Source organism: Thermobia domestica, chromosome 16, assembly GCF_964235325.1.
Source record: "Thermobia domestica chromosome 16, izTheDome1.hap1.1, whole genome shotgun sequence".
Classification (NCBI taxonomy): Eukaryota; Metazoa; Arthropoda; class Insecta; order Zygentoma; family Lepismatidae; genus Thermobia; species Thermobia domestica.
The window spans coordinates 142,490,637-142,503,921 of NC_137469.1; the positions used below are offsets into that span (position 1 = coordinate 142,490,637).

The 13,285-nt window shown below is 35.1% G+C and overlaps 1 protein-coding gene across 1 annotated transcript in view; it reads left to right on the forward strand.

Annotated features, from left to right (window-relative positions):
• Window positions 1-13,285, forward strand: part of LOC145672642 (adenylate cyclase type 10-like) — a 387,700-nt gene that overhangs the window by 54,304 nt on the left and 320,111 nt on the right. Inside the window, exons 8-9 of the mRNA XM_081741804.1 lie at window positions 4,516-4,598; window positions 10,406-10,551. Coding sequence (XP_081597930.1) covers window positions 4,516-4,598; window positions 10,406-10,551 — 229 coding nt within the window. The remainder of the gene's footprint in view (window positions 1-4,515; window positions 4,599-10,405; window positions 10,552-13,285) is intronic.

The following is a 13,285-nucleotide window of genomic DNA, read 5'->3' on the forward strand; positions in this document are numbered from 1 at the left end:
TAAGCAATTCGACTGAATAGTGGATTTTCTAACCACTATTCTACAAAATAGTAAAAAAAAAAAAAAATAGTTAATTTTTCACATTTAGGAGATATAGATACTAGTTGCAACCAACCATCCGAAACCTCTTCTAGGGACAAGAGGGATAAGCTTAAACACATCCTCCATGCGAACCTGATAGTTCCAGATTATTTATAATGTTTACTTAAATCAATTTCTTGGAACTTCCTCTATAGAGCCTGGCAGAAATGAGTTGCAATTGTTGAATCAATTTTCAAATGACTTAGTCTCAAGTTAGATCGTTAAAGAAAATTGTATTTATAACTGACAGCTTTTCTGTACTAAGAAACTATGAATGTTATAAGTGGATGGCCCCCCATTACATTTTGTCATTTATTATATCCCCGTAGTTTTCGTCTCGTATGGAATGATGCTCTTAAGTTGCAGCGCAGAATTTTCGTTAGCAACACTGTTCTTGGTAGCACAACAGCACCCTGTTTCGTAGCACCCAGCAGAAAGGATCAAGTAGGTGTTGCCGTGTCACACCCGAAACAAAGACAGTGTGATGGTGTGAGTAAGAGGAAGATAATAATCCCTAAAAATCTATTATTATCTGCAGTGAATTGAAGATTTTATGTTATGACAATTTCTAAAATGAATGAAAGACCGTAGTTAGATTGGATTATATCCATGTAGTGTGACAGTAACAATTTTTATTGGTAATTTAATATGAATCAGCATTATGTACTGAAGTGGGAGTACAAAAGGTGACATAAGCTTTGCCCTCGAGAAGAAGCGTGGTTCGCTACCAAGCAATGGTGTCGTAGGACGATTTTCAACGAGTTCTCAAATATTTAATTGTATAATATTTAAATATATCATCAAATATTTAATTGGTGAGTGTGCATCCAACATCGTGAAAATGAAAATATTAAGTACAAACACTACGAGATTAATTTTCAAATACAATCGTCCAACGATTGCATCTATTCATCGAAAATGATCGCCAAAAACTTAAACTTATTCACATTTACGCATAATGCCATGAGAAAACTGGAATAGAAAATTCTCATCATGTCGTCTTAAAATAAAAGTGCTTTAATAACATATTGATCCACAAATTGGATATTATCGTCTACAATTCCACTATTCCCCGAATTGTTATTAATGCGTGTGAATTAGTGAAGTAGGATTTTTAGGAATTTCGCAAGATCAAATGGAAGTGTTATATTCACAATTTAAAAATTCAGCACCGGGAATGCAACTTATCACAACCTCGTCAGCCTTTCTACTTGGTGCAGCCCTTTCACCTGAGGCAACACGTAATTTGTTAGTCGAGAAAACTAAAGAGTTAGATTTTTTCTTGTCACGTCTGGCCCTAGTCTCCGCACATTCAGCTTTTTTCTCCTTCGTGCGTCGTTCTCTATACCAAGAATAATCTATTGTTTACGCTGTTCTACTTCTTGGCGTGAGGTCGATTTACTAGAGAAGTTTGACACCGTTCTGAAATGTGGACTGGAATCGTTACTCAACTGTAACCTAAATCGCAACGCAAGGATAAAGGCCTCCTTTCCAGTTGATTCTGGAGGTCTTAGTATTCGTTCTAGCGTTCTAGCATTCTAGCGTTCTAGTATCCATTTTTAGCGTTCTTCTATGGCCCCCGGCATACTATTGAGATACTCCTCCACCAACTGAATGAGCCTCACATAGAATCCGATGTTCAAGACTGCATATCTGACTGGTCTAACCTAGTTGGTTTAAGGCCTCCTGAAATAACGAGCAGAAGTTCGCAATCAATTTGGGACAAGCCAATCACCAAATTATATCAATCAGTGTTATTACAAGAAACAGACAGTCAGGAGGGTAAGGCTAGACTTCTCGCCTCCTCATCATCAATTTCAGGTTCTTGGCTACAGGCATTACCTTCACACACCCTAGGACTGCACCTTCCAAACGAACGTTTTCGTATTGCAGTTACACTTCGCCTAGGAGTAGACATCTGTGAATCACACAACTGCTCTAAATGTGGTGCATCAGTCAATCAGAATGGTCTACACGGTCTGTCTTGTATAAGTAGCTCCGGAAGACATGTGAGGCATTCGAACGTGAATGACATTATCTGGAGAACACTCACATCGGTGGAAGTTCCATCTGTTCTTGAGCCTGTGGGGTATAACAGATCTGATGGCAAAGGACCAGATGGCGTGACGCTGGTACCATGGAAGATGAGAAGGATTCTTCTCTGGGATTTCATCTGCTCTGACACTTTCGCGTCATCTAATCTCACTCTTTCTTCATCTCCAGAAGGAGCTATTGCAGCTCGCAGAGAATGCAAGAAAAGAAGAAAATGTAAAGATCTGCTCGATAGATACATGTTCGTGCCCGTAGCCATTCAATCGAGCGGCATTTGGGGCCTCGAAGGGCTCAATTACATCAAAGAAGTAGGCCAACGTTTCTGATACAACGTATCAGCATAGCAGTTCAGCGAGGAAATGTAGCTTCCATTTTAGGTACATTACCTCCTGGAAAATTATTAGAAGAAGTTTCCCTTTTATAACTGACTGCTGTTCAGAATTTACTGTTTATCTATCTGTAAAAAATGTCAAATATATTATCATCTGCTATCAATCAATCAATCAATCAATATATATATATATATATATATATATATATATATATATATATATATATATATATATATAAGAAGCAAAAGCCGAAGTGAAATGTGTGCAAATATATTCGCGTAATTGAAAATATAAGTCGGCATTTCGATAAAATATTTTTTTTTTTGTTATTGAGCTTTTATTTTCTTTGTAATATGGGCTATCGGAAATATAACAATTTCAATATTCTTAAGCATGGTACGTAAGTATTTCATAAATATGTGAATTTAAACTCTTGAAAAATAAAATATATCGATTCATCCCACGTCTAGGCATTTGATTCAAACAGCAAAATCTCATTTCAATAAATATATTTTGAGTGAAATCATTATACATATGTGTTAAAGGTAAATATTGAGTGATTAATTTTTATGTTAGTGTTTTCCTAAATTGTTTCTTTCTTCAATCACGAAGTCGAAGGCATTAATCATACAACTGTACAATGGTTCAAATCCTGAATTCTATATGCAGCACGCCCAGATTTAACTTGAGCGAACGAACAGTGGTAAGTAACTAGTACGAGGTATAACGTTGGATTGATCTGGTGAATGCTGTAAGCCGAACCGACTCAGGTTAAAGAAATGCTGCACTAAACAGGAATCGAACCGAATCACGTAAAGAAAAAGGCGTACCGAACAAGAACGAATCCCTACCAGTTAAAATGTAAACTGAACTCAATGTAGTGCCATAGTAAATTATCTCAGCTACTCTATCGTAGTGTTTTGGCTACGATATACCATGTCACAAGTAATGATTATCAATATATATAAGGGAGGAATTATAGGAATTATATTATCCAAAGAAGCATGGAACAGACTATAGACCAATTAAGATGGTTGAAAGTTATTCTTAGATATCCTTAAAGATGTTTTTTAGTATGGATTAGAAATTACCTTATTTTTTGTTCCGTTGATTATTATGAAATGAGAAGTCAAATTGTTACAAAATGTTACTAGTGACTACCGTCAGACTGAAACTCGGAAAACCAAAAAAACATCACTGCGAGCATCTAAGAAAAGAGAAAGCCGTGACATTTTTATTTTTTAAGAAATAATAATGTTTTGCCGACTGAAAGGTGTAAAATCTATTTCTTAAACTACTAGATAGGCCTATCTACATAAGAGTATAAGTTTCATTTAACATATTTTAATCAAATTTAGCAATGCAGTTGGCATCACAGTGACATTATTAGAGTGTGAACGTATGCCTTCTAAGCAAAGATGAGCTCCTTCGTGGCTAAGCGGTTAGCGCACGTGCCTTTGTGTAGAAGACCCGGGTTGAATTCCCGGCGGAAGCTCATGTGTCTCTGGTTCTACGTTACTCACTAGGTCCATGTCGTATATAACCTCACTGTTGAAAGGGGTATTAAACTCAAAATCAACTTAACTCTGAGCAAAGATGTTAAATTACGTTGTTTATTGGACAGTAACAATTTTTAACAAATTATTAATAATGCTATAGGGTCTACATAATGCCAAAAGTGTAATCCAGAAATAATCAAAATTCAGAAAATCAAAAGGTGTTAATCTGTTGTTATATGTAATTTAATGTTGTTTTCAATAATGTATCTGTTTGAAGTGTAACTCCTCAGCTGCATATGGGATTAGATTCCAAACAGTATACCCAGCTATTTTACTTGCGCCTCGCACACAAAGGGACCAGCCAGTAAAAATGAAGAAGTTATTTAGGAGGTATATAATCACGACAGTTTCCTTCTGTAATGTAAAAGACCTTTCAATTCTACAGAAATCGTCACTATTATTATTATTATTATTATTATTATTATTATTATTATTATTATTATTATTATTATTATTATTATTATTATTATTATTATTATTTTCGTTTGTAGCTAGACCAAAATTGGAAGAAGCAGCCAGAACTGCGGACGTAGAAAATCTCAAAGTATTCCTCTTTCCGCCAGTATTAGACCAGGTAAAAATGAATTAATAACTTTAATATTATTAATAGAAAACGATTGTTTGCATTACATTGGATGTTTTCCCTTTGGTTTCCAAAAAATATTAAATGTGTAAGTGTTGTTTAAGCGTAAGATACATGATACAGATAAAGTCAGTAGTTTCAATTTTTTTTATTTTTCTTAACTTTTTTTTACTTTCTACTGTTTGTTTCTTCTAATTTTAATATTTAGTTACATATATGTTTTGAGTGGATGAATAAATCATCCTCATATGGAATACAATAAATGCTCTCACAGCATTATTTGAACAATGCACATGAAGTTATCTTCTACTGGGGGAAATTTGATTCTTGATTGGAAACAACATGTGAAATGTTAATTTAGTGGAGTTCTTCACTTTGCAAATGATAGATAAATTTTAGAGTGAAGGATATGTAATTGATAAACCTAAAAGGTATGTTAATCAGGATGAGCTCATGCGTCATATCATAATTGGAGATATGAGTTTACAAAGAATTATAGCGATACTAATCTTGCGAGTTTTGGAGTGCATGCTTATTGCAGACCCATCTTCACTCCTTGTAGAAAGGCCTTTTAAATTCTAGTGAAGATACCAGATTGAAAACGTGCACTTCTTGCACTTGTTTCAACTAAACTATTGAAAATACTACTTTTATTGATACTTTTTCTTTTAGTTTCAAAATATGATTCCCAGTTTCAATAAATTTCAAATCAAATATTAGTTCTAATTATTTTACAATATACAGGAATTAAGCCTAGGTGAGCTTAGACCTTAACCTTAAGGCTGTGTCCAACCCTCGGAATGCGTTGGGATTTCCCTATATAACATGGCATATTTCTTTCCAAAATATTATGAAAACTATTTACTTTGTACATTTCAAAATTCGTCCAAATGTTTGTTAGTATTAATATTGCATGTTTACTTTTACTTTTTCTTACTAGGGTAATATTAGAGAGCGCTAATTAAAAATTAATTTTCTTCCATTTAAAAGCTGTGTAAGATAATGGCTGCATTTTGCAACAGCGCAAACAGCAGATAGGAGGCTAAGCAGGTAAGTTTCTTTCATTCTTTGTCCCCCGCTAGGTCACGTGCGCGAACTTTGGGTTGTCTCCGGAGATGAAGAAACCAATGGAATGCAGATTGACAGCACATAAGAGCAAAGTCTGTTTTCTCTTTCTTCATAGATTTTCCAGATTCCATTGATTCTACATAAACATCTGCACGAATAGTTACCTGTAGAGGCCTATTGGAGCTAACGACGTACGAAAGTTTCAGAAAATATGTCTATGTTCCTTTCAAGTGAGGGAAGTTTTCATTTATAAAAGTAGTTTTGAACTGTATAGTGTAGAGTAAACTAGCTTATTTGTCGCATCAGTGATAAACGTTTACACAGAGATCGAAAAGGATTTATGCTGTTGTGATGTATAGCGAGCTGCAAAATAGTTAATATATGTGTAAGAAGAAAACGACCGAGAACTGCTTTTCGATATATCGTTTATGCTCTATGAACATCAATATTGAAACCGGAAATAGTAGTAAATTTCTAGCAGTTCCGGTTTTCAATAGAGAGATAAGATTGGAGATGGTACATTTTCTAGAGACGTTGAATCAATTCCCTAAAACCGCTTGTCGCTAGGTAATATAGTTTTTCGTTTATAGCAGTAAGTGGTCCATCTCTGTTACTTCCAATTTATGTAGAAGATTGACGGAGGAGATGGAACATATTCTTAGGACGGAAAAACCGATTCCAGAAAACCCTTCTCGATATCTCTTGCCACATTTGGTGTGATACCTGTTAACAGACAGACGGACATAGCCGTTCTACTAGAATAGTTTGGAAGTTACTAGAATAGTTCGTTTTGCATAGAATAGTTTGGAAGTTTAATAAACCCACGTAGAAGAAATAATATTCATCAAATCTATTTTCGTGCAGATTAAAAATATGGAAATTTCAAAAATTCTTTTACATAAGTTATTATGCCCTAAAGAATAACGGGGACCGCGGTGTCTCAGTGGTAGAGTGCTCACCTCTGGTGTGTGTGTGTGTGTGTGCTCCCGGTTCGATCCCAGATCGCACCAAGTGGGCTTTGTGCTGGATAAACATCATGTTCGTGAGTTTTCTAATTTTCTTCCACTTTCTTCACTCCATCATTTCATTCATTCTCATCATCACCGTCTCCTTTAGCCTAGTCGGCATAATCGTGGGACGTAAAACACTTCATTTCTAAATAATAACCTAATGCATTCTACAGTGTTCTGTTCTTGACTAATACCCCAATACTAGCACCAGATTGATGAAACACTTGCAGATTGATATGCCACAAAATCGATTATTATTCATGACAAAAAAGACGTTGTACCAATATCTGCCAGGTAATCACTACAATCAAGAATCTATCTATTTCGTTCAAATAGTGTTCCCCATGAGACGAGACGAGAAGTAAGGTTTTCTCGTCTCGTCTCCTAAATTTAATAGGTCTCATCACGTCCCGATCCTCGAAGACTTCTTTCGCTCTTGTCTCGACATTTTATTGTTCTGTTTTGGTAATTTATGTTTTTAAGAAATTATGCCCTATACACACGCACACACACACACACACACAAATATATGTATATATATATATATATATATATATATATATATATATATATATATATATATATATAATCCTGTAAATCAAGTTTTCAGTTAAAATCAAGTGAAAAAATTTCACTTGCTTATCTTTGGAATACCACTATCGGATCCAAATGATCTAGACTCTTAGAAATATTGTAACATTTATTTATCTCGTATATGCCTATTACTGTTATGCACATGCATGAAATACCATGATTTGTTCTTTCATCTTCCCAGATATTTCTTTTATTTTTTAAAGTTATATTTCTTATTTTGGAAAGCAAAATATTGATGATAATGCTTTTAGTTTTGCGATTCCTCTGACGTGTCTCCTTTCTTCACCACGCAAGAATCAAGATTTAGGATCAAAAATAGTTGAAATAGGAAAATAGAGAAAGCGCCGCTGTTTGACAAGAAGGCTTGTTACAAAATACAACTAAAAAGATATACAGATAGATAAGATTGTCTCATTTCTAACAGCAGCCAGTCTTGCCTCCCGCAACCTTTTGTTCTTCCGACTATATGATCAGGTTGTCAACGAACGTAACTTCGAAGATATGCACTCTCCGCATTTTTAGATAAACGATCTTCTCATATTTCGTAACTTGTTTTCCTTCCCTACCAACTTTTTGAAGATCACTGAGGAACAATGGTGTGAATGGATCAGGTATCTGCACCTCCATGAACAGGAAAAGAAATCCTGCTATATGCTTTTCAACGCTGTCATATTTATTTGTAAAAAGTAATATTAATGAACTATAAGAGCTAGATTAAAAATAAAAAAGTGATCATGTAGTACTGGGGTAGGCTAACATCTGGAGAAATTTTGAATTGCATAAGACAAATAGTTTTCATGATATTTTGGAAATAAGTTCACCATGTTATTATATAGGGATTGATGATCTCAGCTGAAAACGTTAAAACGTTAAACACGGCCTTAAGTAGTGACGCAATATTTGATATGCGACTTCATGCCTTCAATGCTTAAATGACAAATGTTCGCGTCTTATTACTGCTGTCCTTTAACTTCCATTGATTACAGCAGGTAGAAAATAAAATAAATCTATTGCATGCCGTTTGACTTTTCTGCTGAATTTCCAGATCCTAGTAGACAAGTATAAACCTCAAAAGTAAAAGTCGAGGTGCTGAATACGATTCTTGGATGCGTGAATTACATATAGTAAGGATTACGAATTGGATTTCTAGGCTTTCACCAGTGCCGTACCATGGATAATCAGCGCCCGGGACGAGAGTATACGACGGCGCCCCCCTTCCCGTATATATGAGTGAGGTCATCAGACCAGCCGCGAAACGCCACCATGGTTGGCGCGAAGCGTATGAAATTTTTTTTAGAAATAAACCCTGCTTTCCTTGGTTTTGACCACTATTTATTACTTTTTCCTTCCATTTTATATACATCTTTTCTTTTTTCTCCCAAATTTTGCGTCCCCTTACTTCGGCGCCCTGCTCGTCCCCCCTCCTGCACTGCACGGTACTGCTTTCAGCATCTATGTCCATGTTAGCCCGTCAAAACTGAGGGATGACGTTCGTTGGCGATCACACTACGCGAAGAAAGAGAAGGAGACGACCTGAGATCTCTACGTTAGGCATCATCCCAGCATTTGCCTGGTGTGAATGAGGAAAATACAGGAAAACCTTACTCAGGATGGCTGGCTTAAAAAGGCTTTTACACTTTATCGATCGAGTGCCCCGACCGGGATCGAACCTGGGACCTACATATGGTAAGTATTTACTGTAAGGACAAGTGTATATGAGGTGCATATAGCTTGCTGGTAGTTAGATGAAACGAAATTTATAAATTAACCTATTATGTCACAAACTGCCGAAGGCTTTCTACAAATCAAGTAGTAGGAAACAATATGAATGTTTCTTATTATATATATGGCAATCGATGTTGAAATTAGAAATTGTTAATATGTACTTCTTCTGGTTTGAATAGAGAGTTAACGGGGAAAATGAAACATATTCTTGAGACACTGAATCCATTCCAATCTCCACTTATTCATATCTATTACCGTTTTAGCTCTGCTGATAGATAGACAGATATTGCCGTCTATGAGACTTTTAATATTTATGCATATCATTGGTTTGGAAGCCTAAAAAAGGACCCGACAAAGGAATCAAGAAAACAATCAGATACTGATGCATTTGAAGGAAGACTTTACTCATTGTCAAAACATCTAGTTAGTAAAAAAGTATTGCTTTACGGAAGGAGTCATGTCACTAGAAAAATAGTGCGAGAGCATGTCAAGGATCATAGAAGAAAGCACGCCCATATACAGAGGTATATTATCAGTGGCGTATTTACGATTTTGGTTCGGGAGGGGCTTTGCTAACTTTCGGGGGGGAAGGGGGCTTTGCCTGGAAATGTGAAAATTCTGCAAGATATTTCATTTACTTTACTATACTAAGTAAGATTTCGGGGGGGCTTAAGCCCGGAAGCCACCCCCTTAAATACGCCACTGTATATTATATACGTTAATTTAGTCTAATTGAATTGATAAATATTGAACCTATGCACGAAGAGAAATTAATTTTATAATCAAAGATTTATCAATGCACCTTTTTACATTATTTTGTTTCATTTACCACAGATACCTCAGTAATGTATTTTTAATCAAACGCTGTCAATAATAGATGAAACAAATTACCGGAAATGTGTGATTGTTTCAATAAAATTCTAAAAATTTCATTATCCATCTGTTGAATTTGACTGAATTAATGATGGATAATTTTATCACTTTTAATATAGATGAATGGGACAAGACAAGGACCAAACTGTTACATTTTCGATTCAGTGCAATATGGTAGTTGGGAAAAGAAAGCATAGACTGGGTTATGTTTTATTGTTTAATGGTATTGTTTCCTTACCTTTCATTCATTCATTTCTTATAAGTTCCTCGTTTGAAAATGTAATCAAAATTTTTCTCTCATTGTAATATGTATTTATAGATTTGTCAAAACCATTTCCTTCCAATCCACCGGAAACACGGTTTATAGGAAGTAGCGCCGAGAGTTATATTTGACCCACCCATTCATATAGATGTTGTTACTTCTAGAATAATAATAATAATAACCATATGGATTATTTTTTGCAATTGCTGCTCCTTCATATGCGTCTTATGGTAAACTTTATGCATTAAAATGTTTGTATTTCCTAGGTGGAAGCTGAACAACCAATTGAATACCTGACAGAACTTCGTCAAGTAGTTATTGTGTTCATCAATGTCATTCCTGCCAAGGAAATTCTCAACGACTCTAACAAATTGGTTAAGCTCGCAGGCCAAGCTTATTGCAAAATATACAGGTAAGCTACTTCATTCTGAGTCAACAATTTGCCATAGTTCATTGTTTTTCAAATTGTGGTCTGCGGACCACAAGTTGTCCTAGAGGTATGTTTTTGTGCTCCTCTTATAATGAATATTAGTTCAAAAGAAACAGGAAAAAGACCAAGTGAATTGCGTACCATACTATAATTGGGTATTTCAAATATAGGTACAGATCATACAAGTAAAGTAGACGCCCGATATAACGAGGTTGCTGGGGCATGCTTTACTCCCACGGTGTATCGAAGTGTGACCGTAGAAATGACGAAAATCAATCGGTCCCGTTTCTTCTGAGAAATTCTTTGGGGTGCAGGGGTCGTGGTTAACGAGGGGATGTGGTGAAAGCGAGTCTAGCGGTAAAATTGTACTGAAGAACCGTTTTTTGCGGAATATTTACTGCAAATTGAACTTAACTTTCGAGTGTAAATTTTATTTCTTTAAAAAATACTACGGTATTCCTTATAAGGGAGCATACTTTCTTCCGCGTTATAACCGAATCTGGACCGTATATCGGACTTCTACTCTAATAGACTATACAAATTAATAGTTTAGAGATTATACCTATTGTAATAGTTTATGTAGATGTATTATTATAAAATATTCTTCATAGCCTTCCATTAGTAATCTCCATGCTTACCAGTAACATTCATGTGGATGTCATATAAACGCATCCCTTATTAAGGGTCGTATTAATCCTGAAGATGCTGAAATTTGTTAGCGTATGCAAGGCAAGACTTAGTTCTACTATTTCTCCTTAGGTGACAGCACCTTACTGACAGAAAAGGTAAACAAAACAAAACATGTCTCTGTAGATGGCAGGTCTACAAGAGCAATCAATTACAACACGCATGTGTTTATTTTGACGGTAAACAATTAGCAACTTCGAGATCGAAAAGGGAAGACCTGTGTCTTTAGTCTCTGGTCAGTGTTGCCAACCTGAAGCATCATAAAATCCCTTTAGAACATCAGAATTTTCCCTTTCAAGCCCAAATGGTCCACAATGCAAATAATTGTTTTTATCAGTAACGTGAATGCTGTCCTCACTCGCGCACAATAACTATGCCCTCTATAACGGTCTAGACAGTCTTTTAACGGTAAAAGAAAACATTTTATTACAGCACACACATAATGAAATGCCACCTGGAACACAAAGCGTTAAATAAAAAAAGTTTCATCTACAATTTTTTCTATTAATGCCAATATAAAATTAGGAATTTTTTTATTAACAATATTTTTGAAATATGAGTGTACTAATATAGTGGTATATGCTAGTAATATAAATAAAATGCGCCAAGATGAGATGGTTCGTACAACATTGTAACTAAAAAGCAGTCACAACTTACTAAAAATTTGAGAAATGTGTCCTATCGTTTTAAGAAATCTCGGTGTTATATTGGTTGATTGGGATAGAACAGGCAATGAATATAATCGGGTAAGACATTCGAACCTTCTTTCCTTATTTGTCTGAAGCAATACCTAATATTCCAATAATTTTATTATAGGATAACTCCTATAGATATGACTAAATAGTACACAATAAATGTTTCACTCATATAATGTATAAATGAATCATGCCAGTACAGTTTTTCAGTTTATATGAAGAAAGAGAGTTCTTAAAATTAAGTAACAAATTTTTACATACTGTTCTGGCTCCACTCGAAAATAAATCACACCTTTACAAGTCTAGAAGATAAATACGTGTAAGAACGCCAATGCCCGAATATAAACATGTCCCATATAATGTAAGAGAGAAAAATAAAAGATCAATTAGATTTAGGAAGAAAAATTTGACTTCATTTTACCATGTAGCATACTTGCATATCAAGTATTTGGACATCCACAAGACGTCAGTGTGATGTGAGAAGGTGAGATATACGAGGATTGGAAATTTAGTTATGGCAAGTATTTAACTCGTGATGTTGTACCAAATTTCTCAAAAGTAAATCCCCACTTTGAGCGGGTTTGCATCTCCAGGCTCCTAACTATGAAAACATTTACGATCACTCCAACTCGAATCATTTCACAGATTCAACCTGTTGTACATAAGTTATTAGGACGTAAAATTGAATATAATTTATACGAAAAAGACTTTTATGCATTGCAAGACCTGTAACTGCCAAATATTCACCACAAACTTATAGTCGTATCAACATAAACAAAAAGAAGTGTGGAGCAGGAAACTACTTTTACCCAAAAGTCAAAAGAGGTGCACTGAAGACATACGAAATGGTCGAGCGGTTTGGGTCACTAGTCTATCAATTACAAGTTTATGTGTTCAAAGCCTGAAGAAAGTATTAGTTCTTTTTCTTTGTTTTTTTTTAAGTGAGTTCCTATTTTCATCAGAGGACTGAGAACATTTCTTTAAATAAATCTTTGGCAACTACTTTTCTCTCAAATTCCATTAGAAGGGAACATTATATGAATTACAAATCTAAAATCCACAGCTGAGAACAAAATATTATGTTCAATATTTCATTATTATCCTTTGATTTGTAATGAAAAACTAATTATAAGCATTGACGATTTCAGAAGATTCTCCCCCGGTAATGGTCAATATATGAATGAGAGAAAACTGATAAAACATTATTAGTCCACTTTGAGCATGATCGAAGATAACTTATGGGCACGAAGGGGGAAATTTATGTCGACAGAGTCCCAAATTCTCCCACAGGTCATGCCCTGAAATCATCACTGTTTGAAAGGTTTCCTTAACAA